The 24113-nt window shown below is 38.3% G+C and overlaps 1 protein-coding gene across 1 annotated transcript in view; it reads left to right on the forward strand.

Annotated features, from left to right (window-relative positions):
• The first annotated feature begins 17408 nt into the window (after nucleotides 1–17408).
• DCP1A (decapping mRNA 1A) overlaps nucleotides 17409–24113 on the forward strand; it is a 49283-nt gene continuing 42578 nt past the window's right edge. The window contains exons 1-3 of the mRNA XM_081073062.1: nucleotides 17409–17570; nucleotides 20704–20744; nucleotides 23032–23159. Of these exons, the coding sequence (XP_080929188.1) occupies nucleotides 17436–17570; nucleotides 20704–20744; nucleotides 23032–23159 (304 nt within the window). The 5' untranslated portion in view covers nucleotides 17409–17435. The remainder of the gene's footprint in view (nucleotides 17571–20703; nucleotides 20745–23031; nucleotides 23160–24113) is intronic.

The raw sequence follows: 24113 nt of genomic DNA on the forward strand, positions 1-24113 counted from the left end.
TTCTGATGAAAACACAATCTAATAGAAAACAAAAACATTTGGGAGAGGGGACAGTTGCTGGACTGATGTTCAAGTGCAGGCATTAGGCAGTTACCTGCAAATAAATCCAGCACAATTTTTACAGCCACATTATGCCAGGGACACAGATTTCTTAAAGAGGAAAACCGTCTCCGAATTTGTTCTCTCTAAGGGACTAGCAGAAGTGAAGTTGGCGTACTTCCTCATCCTTGAGAAGAATTTTCCTGAAAACACTCTCTTTTCTATGATCAGGCCTGAAATCAGCCATGATTATTCTTCATTCATAATAATCCCACCTAACAATTACACAGCACCCTTTCCCAAGTATCTTTCATTTTATTTAAACAATTACTTTTAGCTGTTAAAAGAAAATTTTAAAAAAAAATCGTCCTATAATCCCACTGCCCAGATATCCCTGTTAACTTTTTTTTTTAACTTTTTAAAATGTGTTTTAAGTGTGTTTTTCCAGGACCCATCAGCTCCAAGTCAAGTAGTTGTTTCAATCTAGTTGTGGAGGGCACAGCTCACTGGCCCAGATGGGGATCCAACCAGCAACCCTGGTGTTAGAGCATCGCGCTCTAACCAACTGAGCTAACAGACTCCCCCACCCCACCCGCATTAACATTTTTAATGGAAGTAATAAAATGAAAAATAGAAGCCTGCGTCCCCAATCCTAGTTCTATTCCCTAACAATAACCAGTGTTTTGTTTATTTTTCTAGTAAAAAACATAACCCCATATATTATCGGCATGTGAGTGTTTGAATAAAAATTCATACACCAAAAGCATCATACTATAACTGCTATTCTGCACCTCATTCTTTATACTTAATATCACAGCAATCTTTATCAACATATTTATTTGAATGGCAACTACACACTTTTTTAAAAGTGCATTGCTGTTTATTATATCTTTGTTTCATTGAAACACATCGAGAACAGATCTCGTTTTGCAGATATCAAAACCGACCCGAAGAGGGATTAAATGACCTGTCCAAGGTCTCCTGGGCGTTGGAAGCTGAGGAATATTCTAAGAGATGCTGGGTTCCTTCTACTCCCTGTGCCACAGCGCCTCCCAGTGGCATTTAGGTGACATTTTCCACCAACAGCACCATGGCTTCCATCCTTAGAGCCCACCAGTTCTCAGGAAATTTTTTGTTTGAATTATTAAGACCATCCCACACCCTAGGGCAAAGTATATCTTTTTTAATCTAACTTCTCTATCTGTGAAATGACTTCTATAACCATTGCATTGAGATTCAAAATTCTTAATAGAATGTTAAGTTGTACATCCTATAATACCTATAACATATTAAGCCTGCGGAAAGAGAAAGTATAGATGCCCAGAGAAGTTTCTTTTTATCAATCTTTTAAAATTTAGTCCAATGTACTTAGCATTTTCAGTTGTTTGGGGTTCTTGATCTTTGGGGAGGACAGGGTCCCTTTTGAGAATCTGGCAAAAGCCACAATCCTCCCCTGAAACAAAAGCAGAAACACACAAAATTTTGCTTTTTAATCCCAGGGCATCCACACAATTTCTAAAGGCCATCCACAAGTCCCAGGTTAAAAACCACTGCCATAATAGACATATGAAAAAATGTTCAACATGACTAATCATCAGAGAAATACAAATCAAAACCACAATGAGATATCACCTCACCCCAGTTAGAATGGCTATCATCAACTAGACAAATAGTAACAAGTGTTGGAAAGGCTGTGGAGTAAAAGGAACCCTCATACACTGTTGGTGGGAATGCAGATTGGTACAGCTGCTATGGAAGGCAGTGTGGGGGTTCCTCAAAAAAATTAAGAATAGAATAACCACATAACCCAGCAATCCCTCTCCTGGGTATCTACCCAAAAAATCTGAAAACATTTATCCATAAAGACAAGTGTGCTCCAATGTTCCTTGCAGCTTTATTTATGGTGGCCAAGACATGGAAACAACCAAAATGTCCTTTGATAGATGAGTGGATAAAGTTGTGGTATGTATACACAATGGAATACTATTCAGCAGTAAGAAAAGATGAAATAGGAACATTTGTGACAACATGGATGGATCTTGAGAGTATAATGCTAAGCGAAATAAGTCAGACAGAAAAAATAGAGAACCATATGATTTCACTAATATGTGGTATACAAACTGAAAACAACAAAAGAACAAGACAAACAACTGAAAGAACAAAAACTCATAGATGTAGACAATAGTTTAGGGGTTACCAGAAGGTACAGGGGGAAGGGAGAACAGGGCGTTAGAAGAGGGTAAACAGGGTCTAATATATGGTGATGGAAAGAGAACTGACTCTGGGTGGTGAACACACAATGTGAGATATAGATAATGTATTACAAAATTGTACACCTGAAATCTATGTAACTTTACTAACAATTGTTGCCCCAATAAACTTTAATTTAAAGAAAAAAAAAGATCCAAACAAGAAAAAAGAAAAAAACATTTCCATCACGATTTCATCTCCTGATTTTGCTACACCCAGGTGTATCTACAACATTTTAATCAGTGTGGTATTACATGCTTTTAATTCACTCTAATTTTTAATAAATATGCCAAATCTTCTCAGCCTGACTGGTTATTTAGAGTTATCTCAGTATAAGTGCAACTATCACAGGCAATTTCAAAACCTTGAAATATTTTGTTTTCAATGTTTTTAAAAGAACAGAAATTAAATTTAAATTTCAAAAAAAATTAAATTTCCATTGAAAAAAGTCATTCAAAAAAAAAGATATCGAAATTAAAATTTGACCTCGATTATACAGTGATAACTTGATGCTCAGTCTTTACTTACACTGAAAACAAAACCAAACAAAACAAAATCCAGGGTATGGATGTGGAGGAGAGGGGTCAAGGGGATAGAGGATTCATCACAATATCAATTAATCATGAACTTCAGAAATACAATGAACCTCAGGGGCAGAGAAAGTTTATCCCTTGGCTTTTGGATAGGCAAAAATGCTCCCTAAAGAAAATCCTTTCTTTTGCCACCTTACAATTCTCTACTCTCATCAGGGTTTCCTTTTCTGAGCTGTCTTAGGACATTCCCTTTCCCAGGCTGGGGTCCTCATTGACATGCAGTCTGCATTTAACACCATTATTGAACAAAGGACTGCGACAATCTTTTCTTCACATAGTTAAAACCTTTCACTTCACTTTTCCACCAGGTGAGTATCCAGCTTTCCCATCCAAAGCCCATTCTGAACGAGAATTTAGTCAGCTGCCCAAACATTAAAAGCTTATTTTCAAATAGTTCAAAAAAGTGACCCTGTTTTTACACTATTTAATAAGGGGAGAAAAGGAGGAAGAGGATAGTATCAATAACATCATCTTCTCACCTCCAAGAGTTTCCCTAAGGCTCTGTTCCCAACACCAACCCTAACCTCATCTCCCAAAGAATAGACTCTCTTCAGCGTGAATGCAGCCCCTCTCTCCTGACTCACTGAGTGTTCCAGCAAGAACTAGAGAACAGAGGACCCCCTGTGGACTGGAAGATGGTGACTTAGCTCCACAGGAGATGATTACCCAGGAGAAGCAATTCCTCAGAGCCACAAAAGTCCTTCCCTTCCAGTGTGAGTAGCAAGTGGGAAAACAAATGGTTTTACCTTTTGGGGTTTGGGGGGATTTTTGCCTTGGATTTGTTTCTCTGACTGGAAATATTTGTCTTTTGTTACCATTCTTGTTATTATTATTAAACAGCAACCCTGGAGCATAAAGACTTATAGGTGTGTACCTGATTCACTCTGAAATTACATTTGGCTTTTAAAGACATGTTATTTAGCTTGCTAAAGGGCCTGTGATTATGCAATCTCCCCTTTTCTTCAATGTCTAGGCTTAGAACAATCTCCAGAACTAGATTCTCCCCCTCATAATGGCCACTTTCCCAGTAAGATGTTTTAATTAATAGAGCACAGAGGTCATGTCTCCCTCTCTATCTGCTAGTAAAGAGCAGGTTTAACCAGCGTGTCTGCTCCATCTGATTGCACTGCTCTAGGATTGTAGAGAAAGCCACCCAGGGAAATATATGCAAGAAAAATTACAGTCATTCTCTCTTGGACTAGCTCACTGGGAAATTTCTGATTACCTAGCAGTATGCTTTTGCCCTTGGCTAACAAATGTCCTTACTTTATAACATATATGCCTGGCCTCAGCACTTTTCAGTCCTAAATTCTGCTGTCCTTTAATCTCTTGACAGCTAGTATGTGTCCCAGGGCTCTTGAGGGTTGTGGATGGCAATGGACCAGGAAGTATAAACTGTGGTACCACCGTCCATTTCTCAAAGAGGGAAGAGGGTCTTTGGGTGGCTACCAGCAAGAGGTCAGGTTGGGTTTCCAAGGAGGCTGACCCAAACATCCTTGTCCTGTTCTGGGTTGAGTATTAAAGAAGATATGTATGGATGTTTGATATACTCGTAAGTGATAATTATTTCTATGGCAGTGATGGAGTTCAGGACATGGTACCCCAAAATATGCTACCTTGGCACATTGAATATTTTAAGCTGAAGTAACTTGAAAAATACCATGTGCAGAAAGGACTTTCTGACATTCCCCTGAAGCAGGTCATAAAACCCTCATATGAGGTGCCCTTTCTATACCGAGTGAAAGGAGCTTCTTTATCTCAGAAGACAAAGGGGCACTGAGAGGAATTGGAATAAACAGACCCTGTTGCACCACCACCACCACCCCCAGTTAACTATACCTAGGTCACGCTCTGTCCAATCATATCTTTCCATGACTTTCCATTCTTCATCAAACCTAACATAAAAACACTCATGTTTAACTGTTCCTTTGGGTCTTAATTTTCTCACAAAGGCTCTTGTGTCACATAAAATTTATATTAAATAAACTTAAATGTTTTCTCCTGTTAAACTTTGTCAGTTTAATTATCAGACCCAGCCATGAACCCTAGAGAATTGAGGGAAACGTTTTCCTCCCCCATAGCAAGGAGTATATTAAAAAATTAAAGTAGAGAGAAGACCCAAGATGATAGAGTAGATAAATGCTGTGCTTGCCTCATCCCATGAACACAGCAAAATTACAACTAAATTATAGAACAATCAACCAAGAGAACCACCTGAAGTCTAGCGAAACAGAAGTTTTACAACTAAGGATATAAAGAATAAGCCACATCGAAGCGAAGATGAGAAATGGGCTGGTCCCACACCCACGTGTGGCAGTTGAAAATAGGGATATCTCAACCACAGAGGTTCCCCTGAAGGAGTGAGGAACCCCAGCCCTGCACACCAGGCTCCACAGCCCAGAGTACTGGGGCTGGGAAAAGGAGTCCCCACAACTTCTGGCTGTGAAAAACAGTGGGAATTCCGACTGTCTGGGTGGGACGGAAGGCTGTGGAAAACCCAGACATTCTCTTAAAGGGCCCATGCAGGCACTCACCCTGGGCTCTGGTGGAGGGACGTTGACTGGTGAGGAGTCAGAGACATATGGGGAGAGACTGAATTGTGTAACTTAGGAGTGAGGACTAGAGGGACAGTCCCCATTTTCCCTGTGTGGGTTCCACCACCCGGCAGGAGGTTCCAAAGGAGGTTCCTTCCTCCTTCTGCATGTTGAACCTGCCCCACAGGCCAAATCTGAATTTGATTGGTCTGGTGAGCTCCACCCTGCTGACTCACTAAGACCCTGCCTCACCCAACTTGCCTGCAGCTGAACCTTATGGTTAAAGGGAGCTCCATTAAGACTGTCAGCTGATTTCTCAACAGAAACTTTGCGGGTCAGAAGGGATTATCACAAAATACTCAAAGTGATGAAAAACAAGGACCTACAACCAAGGGTACTCTACCCAGCAAGGCTATCATTTAAAATCTAAGGACAGATAAAAGAGCTTCCCAGACAAAAAAAAAAAAAAAAAAAAAAGCTAAAGGAATTCATCACCACCAAACCAGTATTACAGGGCATGTTAGAGGTACATCTTTAAGATGGAAAAAAAAAAAAAGATCAAAAATATAAATAATAAAATGGCAATAACTACACATCTATTAACAATTACTTTCAATGTAAGTGAATTAAGTGCTCTAATCAAAAGCATAGGGTGGCTGACTGGATAAGAAAACAAAACCCTTACATATGCAGCCTACAAGAAACTCACTTCAGATTGAAAGGCACACACAGACTGAAAGAAAAAGGATAAAAAAAAGTTATTTCATGAAAATGAAAACAAAACAGAAAAACTGGGGTAGCAATACTTATACCAAACAAAATAGACTTTAAAACAAAGGCTATAACAAGAGACAAAGAAAGACCCAGTAATCCCACTTCCTGGTATTTATCTGAAGAAACCCAAAATGAAGGGAACATGTGCTTCCATATATTCACTGCAGCATTGTTTACAATAGCCAAGTTGGGGCAGCCTGGGTGTCCGTCCATAGAATAAAGAGGAAGTGGTACATATATTAAGTGAAATATTGCTCAGTCAGGGAAGGGAATGGGTTCTTCCATCTGCGGTGACATGAATGGACCTGGAGGGTATTGTGCTGAGTGGAGTATGTCAGACAGAGAAAGACAGATGCCATGTGACTTCGCTTATATGTGGAATCTAAAGAACAAAATAAACAAAACAGAAACAGACTCATAGATATGGAGAACATTTTGATGGCTGCCTGATGGGAGGAGGGTTGAGGGAGCAGTGAAAAAGAGGACGGGATTAAGAAGTACAAATTGGTAGTTACAAAATAATGATGGGATGTAAAGCATAGCGAATGAAGTCAATAATATGGTAATAACTATGCATAGACTTGTCAGGGGATCACTTCTTAAAATATATAAATGTCTAACCATATGCTGTACAGCTGAAATTAATATAAAATAATATTGAATGTCAACTGTAACTGAAACATTAAAAAGGGGGGAGGGTGAAGAGCAATAAGTGATCCAAATTTCCAGATATAAAATAAATATGTCATGTGGATGTAAAGTACAGCATAAGGAATATAGTCAATAATATTGTTATAGCATGGTATAGTGTTATTTAGTTGCTGGACTTACCATGGTGATCACTTCTTTAGGTATATAAATGTTAAGTAACTATGGTGTACACCTGAAACTAACGTAATATTGTATGCTAACTATTTTTAATAAAACTCTTGTAAAAAATTAAAATGAGCATGAAAAAAAAAAAAAACAAAGCCCCAAAAATGTGGTGCTTTGTCATTGTAACAGCTTAGATGTACTTTATCAGTGTTCTTATCGTGGAAATGTCCAGTAAAGATTGTTCGATCAGTTTATTCTATACAAAATTGAACTGCCTGAATATCTATTGGAAGAAATGCTACTGAGTCCTCAAAGATTTGTTGTTTATGTTTTTTGGTTTAAAGTTAAAAGTAAAGTGTTTTAGTATACATATGTCTGATGGTGATGGTTTTAAATAAAACTGAATTGAAAAGCTAGGTAGATCAAAAGAAAGCAAGGTCTCAGCTTTTAAAATGCTATTTTGTCCCCGTCTGCATCTTGGAGAACAGATGACCATAAAGCAGAAGGCATGGCCACCATGAGATCACACAGTCAGCAGTTTGCTTTGCTCTGCTCAGTCCTGTGAACTACTGATAGATCTAACACTAATAGAGCTAATGAAATACTAATAGGTCTAATAGATATAGGCCTAGTCCACACTTTCATAAAGGTCAGTTCTCTTTTGTTTCCCAATGTTAGTACATTTACCCTCTGCCAGACCTAAGAAGAATGATATAAACTCATTGGCTTTGACTCTGAAACCTATTTTACACTACCAGTCTCCAGGACAAAAATCCAAAAAAACTACTCCATTTTTATAGTCAATGATACTTTTTAAAAAGACCTTTCTAGCTTACATCAGGAAAGATCTATGCTATTAGAAACTTTAAAAATCAGTTGACTTTGTTGAGGGAAAGAAAAGACTTCTTGCTTATTCTGCGAAGACACACCAAAATATGACATTAAGACTACCTGTCGGTTTGGTTCAGCTGATGCATTTCTAGCAATAGCAAGCTACACAGCTTCTTTGGTGTGATATGTTTTTCAATAGATTTCTTGGCTGTTTCCTATAGATGATATACCACAATCCTCAGGAATTCACTGACTAAAGAATTTGAGATTTTTTATTCAGACATATTCCATTATATAGATTGTAAATGGACATTTTTTTCCTCCTAAGCCTCAGTTTTCAGTACAATCCTTTAAATGCAGGAAACTGTAGAAAGCAGAAAATGCCCGTACGGTAATATTTCACCTGAGTAATCATATTTCCATTACTAAACCACAAGGCAATTTAGCTCAAAAACAGACAAATGGAAAGTTTGAAACTATGTATATTCTCAGGTTTTTCATTATTGAAAAATAAAAGGCCATCATTCATTGGAAAACAAAAATAGGAAAGGGGTCGCTGAATAAGAAAACAAAAACTTTTCTATATGAAAGCATCTATCAATACTTAGGAAATACATGATTTTTAGACATTTACAAATCAAAAGCTCCAACTTCCCCCCAAATTCCTCAAAACTCAATTGCATCTGTCATCAACAGTCCCCCTTAGATTGTTTTCCAGTATTAATCATTATACAAATACACTTTTAAAATACTTTGTAAAAGCAACAACAAAGACTAAGAAGCATCTGAAAGGTTAAATAAACATTAAAAATAACTTTTCAAAACTAGATGTAGCTTTTTTAAGAAGTAACTTTGCCAGATTTTGCTGCTGGAAGATTTCACAGAAAAACAACTATATAACATTTTCATATAATTTTATCCAGAAAGACATTTATGTTGTATGACATTTTTAATACCTATCTTTTTATTTCTTTTTGTTTCACTTGTACTTACCAGCAATCTAAGTAAAATAAAATTACAAATATACAGAACATACAAAATGAGACTCTATTTAGTTCACATTTTAACATTACCTTTCTACGCCATCTGCCTCTGGATTTTCAATGAAAAATCTTTTGGTTTGAAAATCTTCATCTTCACCAAAAGACAGTTTCTAGAGCTTTGGAAAGTTGTCACGCTAATACAATCACAAAATGAAATGGCACAGAGCAGCTTAGGAAGATATAGGAGCGTGGGTGTTTTATTACATTTCTGTACCAGATCATTGTTTCTAGGAGGTAATCCATAAATTTTTAATCCTTCTAGTGTTCTTGAGCAATGTAAAACGGACTGCTTCTGACCTAGTTCAACCTCTTTTATCACAGTAATGGCAATAATTTTATTGTGCAATTAGTGCAATTTTATTGTGAAATGGTTATTCTATTATCTTTTGGGTTAATGTCTTTTGAATGGCAAAGTGTAATTTATACTCTTCTCTTTAGATAATGAATAGTACAATCTCCTTCAAGGTTCAGAGCAGGTAATATTCCTTAAATTCAAGGCTGCAGGCAACATACAGATGAGTCAATGGGTTTTCATAGTGTGATAGTTGATCTCCATTCAATTATAATACATCAGTAATTCAGAGTGATTTTTAATGTATCCTGTTCTACATCAATTTCTGTTATAAGTACAATAGAGTGGGGGGGAAGAATAGAATTTCCTCATAAATGAGCTTTCAGGATAAATGAATTCAAGTTTATTTATTTCAGGATAAATGAATTCAAAATAACATAAACTATTATGTGAACCACTTTTATTATTCCACAAATTATATAATGAGTGGTTTACACAAGAAAGACTCCCCATGAATTTTGTCAGTTTTGCCTCAAGGAGACCACATGTTGAAGACCCAAATTAAGACAATATGTAAACCAAAAAACCAAAAAGCATTAAACTTACGTATGTTTTTACCTCACAGTGGAAGGGGGCAATGACAATAAATAATTCATTCTTAAGGATATTTCTGTACAAATTCAATTCATTGGCGTTCAACAACTTATTAATATGCCCTCGCCACTGAACAAATTTCAGGTTCAGGAAAGCTAAAAGTCATTAAATGAATGAAATGCATTATGATGTAAAATGATTATGATGTTCATTTGCCCAGATAAATACATGTTAGTCAATGAATACTGATAATATAAGAACTGAACTGGGAAGCTACAGAAGAGAATTCAGAAACAGAGTCTGTAGGTTCTGTTATCAGTACTTCTTATGTTTTCATATTAATCTGTAGAGTCAACCGAGAAGCTTTCAGGTTTCAGAATTGACGCAGCAGGTAGAACCCTTTACTCAAACTCTCCTTACTGTGTTGGCTTAAGGAATAACTTGTATTTTAATAAGCCGGGGGTAAAAAACAGGCAGAATTTTTAAAAGTCTGAGAGTATACATGGAAATGCTTATGGAAAAGCGCATTTTAAATGACAGCCTCCCATTTGGGCTCAGCAGGTTACCTCATGATGCAATCACAAAATCAATTGCCTACTGGCATAGGCAAAAATATGTTTGGTCTTTAGCCACTTTGTGACTCTGCAAATTTGTTTGCCTAGAACTCATTGTAAATGCAGAGCTCTGGCTGAAGTTCTTTTAAAATCTTGACTTATTTTCAAAGCACTAAACAGTGTTCTCGTAAATCACATGCCTAATTTTAATTCTACTTCAGAAGACTCGGCTTTTACTGCTGACTTTCTAAACAATCTGGAGCAGTGTAATTAGTTGGGATAGGCTGGACTGAGGTAACAGAAAGACTCCAAAATACGTACTCCCTCAAACCCGACGCAGTCCACCTCTCATTCACATCAGTCTGCTGAGAATGGTGTCCTGGTCAGCAGGCAGCTCTCCTCTGTGTGGTGATTCGAGGTCCCAGTGCTTTCCATCCTGTGCCTCTGCCATTGCTCCTGGCCTCTCAGCTGCCTGCACCCAGCCAGCAGGAGGGGGAAAGAAAGTGTAAAGGGACAAAAGGCTCCTATTAAACCTTGGCCTGGAAAAGGCACCTAGCGTTTCTGCTAACATTCCACTGGCCAGAATTGGGTTATAGAGCCATACCTGAAATCGAGGGTCTTGACTTAACTCATGAGGTGGATTTAACATGTAGCCCCAGTACTCAATTTAGTTTCTTCACAGTGTGCCCCATAAGCCTCAGCCCTTTCCCTTACATTTATTAACTCCTTAGGCAGCAAGAAACAATGGCCATGCCCTGACTATTGGTCACAGGTATGGGTTTAAGCTAAAGATAAACATCATGCCCTAAGTTGCGTTTTAGCCCTGAGCCCTAAAGTAGAATGACCCCCTGAAACCAAGCTGAGGGGCTCCAGAAGCTGACCTCAAGGCCTGAAATCGGGATTTACTGCCCATACCTCACTCTTGATCAATCAGTTTCACAACCCCAAACCTCTTACTCATGATGACTTATGATTTTTGCTCTATAAAACCTCTTGTCTGTGAGCCATCGGAGAGTCGGGTATTTTGGAGCATGAGCTCACATGTTCTCCGGATTGGCGCCAATCTTAATGAACTAATTCTTTTCTTCCCTGTAAACTCCTGCTGATACATTGCTTTCAGTTTGTGCACATGGGCAGATGAACTCTTGTTCAGTTTGGTAACATAGCCCAAAGGAGCTTGGGAAGTAAAGCCTCACTGTGTGCCTAAGGCGATGGAAACATATAAAAGGACTGCTGGTGAACGGCAAACAATTTCCGCTATTGGCAAGGCAACTAACCTTGTACCTCTGGGCTACTTCACTTACAAATGGGTAACTATTATCCACATCCATACACCAATCTTGAGTTTGTGAATATGTATACCAATGAAGCATTTGAGTTCCATGGGTAAGCAGTGTGTCAGTTGAATATACTATTGTTTATGCCATTGCTATACTATTGTTAATTTGAAAAATTACATTGGGTTAAATAACAGTAAAAAACATAGAACTTTCCACCAAAGAGCATTATCAAGAACTCTATATTAAATGCAATCTTTCCTGGCAATAAAGGGATAAACTAAATGGTGTCCTAATCCCACATTCTTTTATTCTAGTTACATTCCTCCATATGGAACAGCTATTTCTTTCTTCCTGGTTGAAAGCATTAGTACTTCTGCACCAGAACTGACAGACTAAACTAGTTCACAATCATAAATGTAATTCTAGAAAACATCTAGCACCTTTTAAAATACTTTCATAAAGTAACATTTTAAATACAGAGGTCTGAGACCTTTCTAGAGAAACTGAAGAAAAGAAGTACCATCCTAAGCATCTGCCAAGGATCAGGTAATGAATTTTATGGTAAGTCCACAACCTTTTGGATGTCAATCATGTAAAATAAATATCAGTAGTGAGACAGCAGCACAAGGATAGCCAGTTTCACTCACGTGTGGTCAGTGTAATTTAAGAGTGTGCCAGGCAGAATGGCAGCAAGATATATGATCTACCTGGAAGCCAAGGCTAGAAGATGCTAATCCCAACTCAGCAAATGAATCATTATATGACCTTGGGAAAATTAGCTAGCTTGGTTTCTCGGCCTAAAATGACAAACAGTAATAAGCAGATACTTCTAGAATAGATCTTTAAAATCAGAGAGGGAGAGGGAAAAGAGGAAGAGAAGGGAGATGGAGATGGAGAAAAACTAAACATGGGGAAATTTACAAGATTGAAAACGTGCTGAATGATTGTTCTGGACTATATTAAAATTGTATTTGCTTCAGGAGGCATGGAGCCTAAGAATCAAAATATATTAATACAAGCAAATCAGGCATTATTACTTGTTTAGCACTTATAACAAACAAATGCTTTGTTAGATGTGAAGTGGAAACAACCATCCCTTCTCAGGTTTATGCAACAAAGAAAAAACATCCTAACATTCCAATTAATCCAACAAATACGTATTAGATCTTGCCTCCGGCCAGGCACTGAGAACGTGATGGTAAACAAGACAGACATGGTTCCTGCTTCATTGAACTGACAAGACAGACAAAACGTAAGTAAATTAAAAAATTACAACTTGTAGATAAGTGCTATGAAGAATGTGGACGAAAAAGGGGTGCTGTAATAAATCTAACTGAAAGTAACCTGAGTGATCTGATCATAAATTCCTAACTGGGCAGGTTAGGGTGCGTAGTCACGCCCCAGGCCTGTAACTTCTTTAGTAAAAAGTTTTTAAGCCAGCCCTGTCCATTGTTCTTGTGCATCTAGGTTAACACACCTTTGAAATGCCAGAAGTAATCTTCTTTTCCCAACCCCTCAAGGGAGCACTTAATTTTGTTAACTACTGTGTTTCCCCGAAAATAAGATCTAGCCGTTCATCAACAAAACAAATAGTAACAAGTGTTGGAGAGGCTGTGGAGAAAAAGGAACTCTCATACACTGTTGGTGGGAATGCAGACTGGTGCAGCCGCTATGGAAGGCAGTGTGGAGGTTCCTCAAGAAATTACGAACAGAATTACCATATGACCCAGCAATCGCTCTCCTGGGTATCTACCCCAAAAATATAAAAGCATTTCTCTATAGAGACACGTGTACGCCAATGTTCATTGCAGCTTTGTTTACGGTGGCCAAGACATGGAAACAACCAAAATGTCCTTCGATAGATGAATGGATAAAGAAGTTGTGGTACATATACACAATGGAATACTATTCGGCGTTAAGGAAAGATGATATAGGAGCATTTGTGACAACATGGATGGATCTCGAGAGAATAATGCTAAGTGAAATAAGTCAGACAGAAAAAGCAGAGAACCCTATGATTTCACTGATATGTGGTATATAAACCAAAAAGAACAAGACAAACAAATGAGAAACAAAAACTCATAGACACAGACAATAATTTAGTGGTTACCAGAGGGTAAGGGGGTGGGGGGTGGGTGATGAGGGTAAAGGGGATCAAATATATGGTGATGGAAGGAGAACTGACTCTGGGTGGTGAACACACAATGGGATTTATAGACGATGTAATACAGAATTGTACACCTGAAATCCATGTAAATTTACTAACAATTGTCACCCCAATAAAATTAATTAAAAAAAAAAAAAGATCTAGCCGGACCATCAGCTCTAATGCATCTTTTGGAGCAAAAATTAATATAAGACCTGGTCTATAACATAACAAACAAAACATAACATAACATAACATAACATAATATACTGGGTTGTATATTAATTTTTGCTCCAAAAGACTCATTAGAGCTGATGGTCTGGCTAGATCTTAATTTTGGGGAAACACGGTATTCTGTAACTTGCTTTCTCCCACCTTCTTGTAAGTTTCCTTCCATCCCCTCCTTAATTCTAAATGTATAAAAGAAACTGCAAAACTGTCATTCTCCAGAGCATTTAAGATGTTGCTTCCCAACGTGTCATCAGTTTGGCTTGAGTAAATTCTTATAAAAATTCTCTACAGGTTTGGACATTCTTATGTTGATGAGAAAGTGAGGAAAGGGACCACAGGATATCACAGAGATATCAGAGAGACGAATGTTCCGGAAAGGGGAATAACAAGTACAAAGACCCTGAGGCATGACTCATTTGGGGTATGTACGGGAATAGCAAGGAGGTTGGAGGCTAGGAAGTCTAGGGTGGAATAACTGAAAGGGCAATTCATGGAAAATGGAGATGGAAAGGCAGTAGGAGGCCGGACAGAGGAATGCTCCCAGGCCATGGCAAGGACTTTGGATTTTACACTGGAGAAATGGGAAGTCTGTGACTAACTGACAAAGTTACACAGCTGGCAGATTTGGAACTAAAACACTGACCTTCTGACTAGGATTCTAGCCAGTTCTACCTTAGACCCCATGATTGTAAATGGAAAGTTTTTTCTTTTATTACAAAGCCACCCAGTCAGAGAGACGTGGGGTTTGGATGATTGGAGCTTACCTTTTCATATTTTAAATTATTTGTATTTTTAAAAAAATAATTGACGTGAAACACAACTCAAAAGTGACCAAAGGTTTTCCAGTGCAGAGTTAAGACTCCTTCCCACCTCTGATCCCAGGCACCCACCTCTTTTTAGTCTTTTCTATGTCCTTAAAGGCGTTGGGTTTTAAGATGACATTCATTCACTAACACTTATTGAGTCTACTCTGCCAGGGGCTGCGCTGGGTACTGGGGACCTAATAGACTAAGGTGAATCTCTGCTCTCTCAAAGCCTATTACCTGCAAGACACAAGAAATGACTTAAGGGGGTGAACAGTTGGCTCAGTTGGTTAGACCGCAGTGCTCATAACACCAAGGTCACGGGTTCGATTCCCACATGGGCCAGTGAGCTGCGCCCTCCACTACTAGATTGAAAACAACTTGACTTGGAGTTGATGGTCCTGGAAAAACATACTGTTCCCCAATAAATAAATAAATAAATAAATAAATAAACAAAAAGAAATGACTTAACGTTTGATTGACAAATATAAGGCAAAATCAGACCTCACAGTAAGCCAGGATGATTTTCAATTCCAAAATTATCACATACTCTTTAATAAATTTTATGAGCTATATAGGGCATTAAAGATATTAGTATGTTTTGGGCCATGGAAACGTGCATTTTGGAGGAATTTTCTATTCTGAATATGAAAACTCCCTAAAATAGTTTGGTGTTCTTCACTGGTCTAGCCCTGCTCAATCAAAAATAATAAATAAAAGATGTCTTACATTATCTTAGGAAATCTATGTAAAAAATAACTAATGAATAAGTCAGGGGTGTAATGTACAGTATGGTGACTATAGTTCATAATACTGTATTGCATATTTGAATGTAGCTAGGAGAGTGGATCTTAAAAGTTCTCATCATAAGAAAAAAAACTGTAACTATTATAGTGACCGATGTTATCCGGACTATCGTGGTGATTGTTTTGCAATATATACAAATATCAAATCATTATATTGTACACCTGAAACTAATATGTTATATGTCAATTATACCTCAATAAAAAAATAATTTTTAGAAAGAAAAAAAACAAATTCAGTTTCAGGTAAACCTTTGAATTTTGTACCTATTCAAAAAGTACTTATACTGTATGTCTTTTTTTAATTAGGGTACAGATTGTTCAAATATTTGTCTGAAAGTAGGTGCACAGCTGTGTCTTCAGGAGGAAGAAAGGCAGCCATGCTGTAGAGAAAAGGACTGTGGGGTAGCAGGGAGGAGTCCCAGGATTCTTGTACCAGATCCCCTGACTCATGTGGATCTTTAAGCCAGTGATTTCCCTACCAGGCTTCAATAAATCATCTGTCCAATGAGGATGACCACACTTTCTCTACCTCACCATTGGATTGTGAAATGAAAGGAGCTACTAATTCCTGAAGCACTAATTCAAACATCACCTCCTCCATGAAGCCTTCCTAGACTTTCTTGATCAGATGGAGTCGGTGGTTCCATCCTCTAGGTTCAAGAACCATCTCTAACGTCCCAATTTCCTTGCATTGTCCTACTTCTTGGGATTTCTCCCAGAGCCAGGTAGTTGTCTTAAGCAGTCTTTGAGGCTCCCAAAGGGCTACCCGTTCATGTGTAGTTAGGAGTTCAAAAAATACTTGCTTAATGAATAATATCTGTTTCCTTGTTTGCATTCGTACATGCTTCTCATGTGATTCTGAAAAGAATCTAAGACATGAATCCTCTTTCCATTAACAAATCGTCCTGGGATGTAAAATCATAAACAATACGTATGTTATGGGGGTTTTTCATTTTGAAAAATTACATTCCATTGGAGTATTTTTTTCGATTTAAAAAAAATTTTTAAGGAGGGGGGACACGGAGCTCCCTACAAGTCTCTACACCTTGTTCTTCTCGAGCTAGTCCCTAGCTCTTTAAAATGCCTTCAAGTGTCCAAGAAATGTTTACTAAAAGAATGAGGTATTTTTTAAAAGCTTTACATGATGCACGACAAACTCAAGCCTTCCCAGTCTCTTCCCACGACTGGATGTAAAGATTTACCTGGGATTCAGACGTGGAACATAAGGGGCAAACATGGATCGCTAGACACTACTGTGTAGTTACATGAGGATTAGTTTGGCTTTTTCCAAAACTTCCTTTCAGAAAAATACCAAATTGCTAACGGTAGTGATGTAGTGCGACCTTAGATCTGGGGTAAGTTTCGGGGTCTCTCCGTCCTACCTCCCCGCTTCTCTGTGCGTGCTAAACGGCCCGAGGAGCCCTGCATTTCACGGCCAGGTTTTCGCTCTACAGCCCAGGGCCCCTCCCGTGCGCCGGCCGAGGCAGGCCCGCGTCAGCCTCCAACCTCGTCCGGCAGGAGCTCGGAGAACACTCGCGGGCAACCTTGTTCCGGACGCCGGGACGGTTTAGTCCCCGGAAAGGAAGCGCCTGGACACCCGCCTGCCAGCTCAGCCGCATTTAGGTGTACGCGGAGACAGATGGCTGGGGACCTAGGACCCAACGATGCCGGAACCTGGTGCCCGGGGGATGAGCGCAGCGGAGCATAATAGCTAAGGTAGCGCCCCGCTGCAAGGCCCCGCGGAGAGGCGGAAGTTGCAGGCGCTGACGCACTGGGGGAATTTTGCCTCGAAGGCACCTTCCTGTCCGCGACTCCTCCCCCTCGGAGGGGCTCGGCTCCGGAAATCAAGATGGAGTCGTTGAGTCGAGCTGGGCAGGAGATGAGCTTAGCGGCCCTGAAGCAGCACGACCCCTACATCACCAGCATCGCAGACCTTACTGGCCAGGTCGCTCTATACACCTTCTGCCCCAAGGCCAACCAGTGGGTGAGTGCCGCTAGGACACTGAGGTCGCCCGCCGGGCTGCCGCCTCTTAAAGGGGCCGCGCGGACCACCCTGGGCTGGGGGCGATGCTGGGGGCCAAGGCGGCATAGACGCCTCCAGGAGCTGGAGGAGAGCCTGGCCGGCGCCTGAAGGGTGTTGGGGGCCCGGGATGGGGAGAGAGGTGCAAGAGAAGTAGGCCCAAAACATCCGGGGGGAAAGCCAATGGAGGGGAGGATTGGAGGAGGGTCAGTCTCCCCTTGGGGTCGGGTCCGGGGATGTGGGCGACCTGCCTTCTTCGCAGATGTGTTGGAGGGTATGAGACCGGTGGGGTCAGAAAGATGCCTGAAAGATGGAGGGTTTGAGGGTCGTTAATTAAATTACATACACATAATCTATAAAGTAAATGTTTCTCCTCCCCCCCCCCCACAAACACGTAAATAAGAGTCCCTTTCGCACAGGTCATTTGGATTTAAAGCTTGAAATCCAGTTAGTTTCAGTTCTTGGGAAAGAGGAAGTGGGGATAAGTCCGTCTTTTATCGAACTACACTGTATTTCCAGAGTTTTGGAAAAGAATTCAAGGCACTTAGAAAAAGGGCTCTCACATTAGTTGGAGTCCCTGGAAACCTTCGGGAAAGAGACCCTGTAAACCAGAGCCTGTCTGGTTCCACCTGTGCTGCTGGTGATGTCACCTCCCAAATCTCCCACGAGACTAAATACTTTTAAGCTTGTTTTTACACGGAGGGGATCCGAAAAGTTGCAGTCTGTTCACTGAACTGATTTGTTGACCCGTTTGAAGCTTCGTTCCTTGTTTAAAAAACACAGTTTCCTGTTTTCTAGTAATGGACCCTTAATTAACTCCTTCAGCTATAGGCTTTCCATTTACACTTAGAAAATAATCAGTAAATATTTGATGGATTGAATTCATAAATTATTGATGTTCACATTTCAGTAAGAAACGAAATTCTTACACTAACAAAACTCTGAAAGGTGATCATCATAGTATGTCCTTTACAATATAATACAGATATAAGTTATATTTATACAGTAACTTTGTGAAAATCATTTGGCATTTTTAATTCACATGAAAACAGTTGTCAAAATATCTTGCTTTATATTTTTTTCTTGATCTCCTGGAAGAGGTATGAGAAGCCACAAAGAACAAAATTACAGATTTCTTTTTTTTTAAGTGTAGCCGTTTTAGACATTGCCTTAGTTTGAATTGTTCTGAATAATTTTTCTTTTCTTGGTCTACACATAAATTTGTGAAATATGGATTGCAGACAAATGTTGAAGACTTGGGGCAAGCATTGATTTACTAACCAGCTTTTCTGATTTTTCACAGACTTTGAATTTTTTGGAATGTTAATTGTGGAGTTCTTTAAAAATAGAAATACAAGCCATAATAACCTGAATTGAAAAATAGGCTGCCATTGTTTGTTCATTTGGATTATGGCACAGAGAGCATAACTAAAATCTTTTCTCTCTTTGTTATTTTACAGTGAGTTGTGACTGCTCAGTGTTTTGTTTGGGCATGTTTTCTTTCATGTGAGACAGTTGATTACCAATTTCTTATACTAATAACTTAACAAAATTGAAAGTCAAGAAAAAGCCTCTGAATCCTTAGGAAGGAAAAGTTCCATGATGATACATAAACTAGGGCAATACTCCTAGAAGAAATCAAGATGATAATTTAAAAAAAATTTTTTATCCCAACAAATTCAATTTGATAAAGTTTTCTAACAATTTGTTGATTACATTAAAATATTTGGGCCCTATCTGGACTGAAATGCAGACTAATATGGTTATTTGTTTTTGTTTTGTAAGATATTGTCACTGTATTAAGACCTAAATACACTCTTGTGACAGCAAATTAAAGAAGGTTGTGAGTTGTACTTTCTTAATCAAAACATTTCACTTTAAGCTAAAAAAGTTTTTTTAATTGTTTGTAAAACCTACAATAATTATATTAAGCCAGAATATTGTTTCAGTATTCATGATGCTTCAACAAAGTTCCAAAAATAACAAACTACTTGTGTTTGACAGTAATTCTTAACTAACCACATTTGATACTCAATGAAAGTATACCCAAATCCCCCAATGATGAAACAAAGTATCCTATAAGATAAAATTTCTTTTCTCTCCCCTACTAAATTTGAGAAACTTTACAAGTGAAGAAATTGCTATACCAAGGATCTTTCTTTAAAATTTAAAAATCTGGGAGGCCGTATGGTTTAGTTGGTTAGAGCGTGAGCTCTGAACAACAGGGTTGCCGGTTCAATTCTCACATGGGCCAGTGAGTTGCACCCTCCACAACTAGATTGAAGACAACGTGCTGCCGCTGAGCTTCCGGAGGGGTGGCTGGATGGCTCAGTTGGTTAGAGCACAAGCTTTCAACAAGTTTGCTGGTTCCATTAAAGATTGAAAACAGCAACCGGACTTGGAGCTGAGCTGCGTCCTCCACAACTAGATTGAAGGGCAAAAACTTGGAGCTGATGGACCCTAGAGAGACACACTGTTCCCCAATATTCCCCAATAAAATTTATTTTTAAAAAAATTAAAAATCTGGCTAAAACTTTTTTGCTTTAAAAAGTGAAAGCTAATTCTAGATTTTTCTCCTTTAAAATTTGTAAAAGAAAAAGGCTGCAGATACAGGCATGTTGCTGGATTGAACATTGCATGTACATTACTATGCATCAATAGCATGGAAAGGATACCAAAAAATCTGGTAACAGTAGTTGTGGAGAGAGAGACTTACTTGACCTGTTCAAAAGTGATTAATTTTAGAATAAATAAGTTGATCTTTACTGTTTTGTTTTATTTTGTTTCGTTTTTGAAACAGCGTTGAGCTGGTCTTTTTATTTTTTTCAATACAGTTGACATTCAGTATTATTTTATATGTCAGGTTTACAGCATAATGGTTAGACATTTATGTAATTTACAAAGAGATCCCCCTAATAAGTCTAGTACACACCTGGCACCATACATAGTTATTATAATATTGACTATATTTCCTATGCTGTACTTCATATCCCATGTAAAGAAGTTGTTCTTAAACATGAAGTATTTCTTCTCTTTTGGAAATATTTGGGGTTGGATTATGGGAGAAAAAAACTAATTGACTCGTTGTCTATTGTAGGAGAAGACTGATATAGAAGGGACCTTATTTGTATATCGAAGGTAAGCTTTCTATAACAAACTTTTTATATATATGCATATATATGTAGTTTTTAATCTAATGGTGACAATGTCATATGAAGTGGTTCAACCCTATTGTACATTTGTCTTTGGAACCTTTCAGCTTGACCCTTCAGGTATTCATTCATCCTAGCTGAGATCCTAACCAAGCATCCTCTGTGAGCTTTCTTGTGATTCGTGATGGACAGAACTAGAACTTACTTAGGAACATAGCAGAGCCATCTTGAAATAGAAAACATTTTCTGTTAATGAATGAGTCTAAAACAGATGCCTTCCTCTTTTCAAACACCATATTTTAAACGAAGTAAAGAAGATACATAGTTGAGAAAAATATAATACATGGACTACTCTATAAAACAATATAGTTTAAAGGTCAGTCCCACTGTCCCTGTGGTTACGAAATGAGAGGTTATCTTCTATGGCTCTGGTTCTGTCCCATTTCCCACCCTCCCCCAAAAGTTCTGGATTGTGTACATTGTCTTTAATGTGTATTTTTAGTTTGAGATTCCTTTAGAAAGCCTGCATAATTGCACTTTTTTTATTTTCAATTTTTCTGAGAATTAATTATCTTAAAACATGATTGATTTGCTAATTACAAGTTGTGTGGCCCCTAGGAGCTGCAGGATATGATAGTCACGAGTTCCTTATTTTCCTAGATCCCTTTCAGGTCTTGCTCTGACTGGGGCAGGTTTCTTTCCTTGGTTTCTAAAGCTTAGGGACTCAGCAGGAATTACTACTGATATCTGGTTCTTTTCCTTTTTTTATTTTATTTTTTGTATTGTGAGTTACCTTTTAATGATTGCCTTTCTCCATTGATGTTAATAAAAATTTGTCAAATATTCTCTAAATTTTTTGGGGGGGGAATGCCTTTATCCTTCACCTTCATTATTCTTTATAACATTATAAATCACTAGAGACTTTTCAACTGTTGTTAGAACTTTGGTATCTGTAATACTTGGAAAGTACTTTCCTGGCCTTACTGTTACAGTACAGATCAACTAATTATAGAAAATGTGAAATTTAGTGTAGCGAGTGACTTGCCTTAATAAAATTTATGAAGGCTTATTAGGTATTGATTCTAATAAAAGGAGATCAAAGAAACTAATTAGGAAATGTGAGAACATTTTTTATACTTTGGATAAAGGTATATCAGGATGTCAGAATATCACTTTGCAGAGACCTTAGCATAAAAGAAACCTGGATTTTGGGGTCAGAAAACCTAAAGCTAAATCCTAGTTGTGTTATTTGTGTAGACACAGGCTTTAATCATTCTGAGTTTATTTCCTAATCTGTAGAACAGGATTATAAAATCTCTCCCATGTACACAGAGACGAACATGTTACAGGGGAGCATTGGAGATACTGCTTCCTGGCATATGTACTCATTTTGGCTCCAATAAACTCTTATAAAAATTCAAAAAAAAAGGAGTGTCACATACATGTGAAGAATGTCTAAAGAATCGTGTACTAAACCATCCTGATATGGGAACCAAGGACAATTCTTAATGTAGGATTTGAGACATTTTCTCTCTAACTCAAGAGAACTATGGAAAGATATATTGGGCACAGGAAAAATCATTATTGTAGTGGCAGACGGTCATTATAACCAATCTTGTATCATATTTAAGATAAATTGCATTTTTATTGAGCAAATGTTTATTAAACATCCATGGGTCTATCTTGGGATACATCTGGGGGAAAAAAATAAGGCAAAACCCAATTTGCATGGAGCTTAAATTCTAGTGGAGAAAGACAGTAAGTATAAAAACTAATAAGTAAATAGTATGGAAAAAGAAAGAGGAGGGTTAGTGGTGTTGAACTTGGGAGCAGGTTGGGAGTATTAAAAAGAGGAGTTCTCAGGTAGACCTCATTGAGAAAGTGACATTTGAACAAAGGCTTGTGGGAAATGAGGTAACTAGATTCTGCGCAGAGCTATTTAGGTGGAAGCGTGTCTGTAGGGAGAGTGGCAAGATGCTCTCAGTGTGGCTGGAGCAGGAGGAGGAAGGGAGGATATGTAGGAGGTAGATGAAGGGGGTACAGGGGCATCAGCTAAAGCCTGAGGCCTTAACAAGGACTTGTGCCTTTTTGCTAAGGGACTGAGTTCTAGGAAGCTTCTGAGAGGAGAAGGGTTATCGGACTTAAATTTTTTGTTTACACTTTTAAGTGCTAATAATATGTGTAATGCAATAATGTATTTTTTGAAGTGGAAATAAAGAAATAACACTTCTGCAAACAGTAACTACAGATTTTTTTCTTCTATTAACTCTAAGGTCAGCTTCTCCTTACCATGGTTTTACCATTGTGAATCGATTGAATATGCACAATCTAGTTGAACCAGTGAATAAAGATTTGGAATTTCAACTCCATGAACCATTTCTTCTGTATAGAAATGCAAGCTGTGAGTATATCTGTTTTATTACAGTTCATATATTTACAATTAAAATCGACTTAGTTTCTATCTGCATATTATTTTTGGAGTTACAAAAAATTTCAGTCTATACTCTTACAGTTATAAATAAGTCTCTCAGTAAGATCAAATCTTTTAAAATGGGCTTCTAAAATTGAAACACACTTTTATATACAGTAACTTACATTATTTTAGTTAACTATATTATTCTATATAGTAGCATTACATTATATTCCTGTTGTTTGTTTTATGAAGATACATTTTACCCTATGTTTTCTTGTGACAGTTGTTGGCTGCCCATGCCCCTGAGACAGAACTCAGTTTGAGAGAGACAGGATGCGGACTGATATTTCTGTCCACACAGAAAGTACTATCTTTGCCCTCATAGTGGTGTTTTTCCACCTGTTGAGTATCTGTTAGGTGAAGCACTGGGCGAAGAGATCCTGTACTTTAGTGTTAATGGCACAATAATCTATGTGGGGTCAGCAGGCATTTAAGTCAACTGAGACTCAGAGTTGAGTGGCAGCTACTCCATTGGAGAGTGAGGATAACTTTTTTCCTGCTGATTAGTGTAGGATCCTTTTAGGCATTTTACAGACTCTAAGAATGTCTGGCTGCAGTCAGCAAAGCTAGAGCGGCCCTTTCAAGATGTAATGTACTAAAACGTATTCGGTACTTGGTTCCCGTATTTTGAAGGTATGAGTGAGGACTCATCTCATGTCCTGTAACTCATCTAAGGACATTACTGGAGAGAAATGTTGCTTCTGACTTAAATAGTAAAAGTGACTGTTTGAATTTCACTTCACTAGGAGGTAACTAGTATTGAAGGAATGTCTGAAGTATAAAATACAAAAAGCTACTAGAAATATGCATCTTTTAATTCCCTGAATGAAAAATGCCAAGGTCTGTTTGGAAGCTAGAAGCCCCAAATTCTTCTCCCTAGCT

Source organism: Rhinolophus hipposideros (assembly GCF_964194185.1).
Source record: "Rhinolophus hipposideros genome assembly, chromosome: 14".
Classification (NCBI taxonomy): Eukaryota; Metazoa; Chordata; class Mammalia; order Chiroptera; family Rhinolophidae; genus Rhinolophus; species Rhinolophus hipposideros.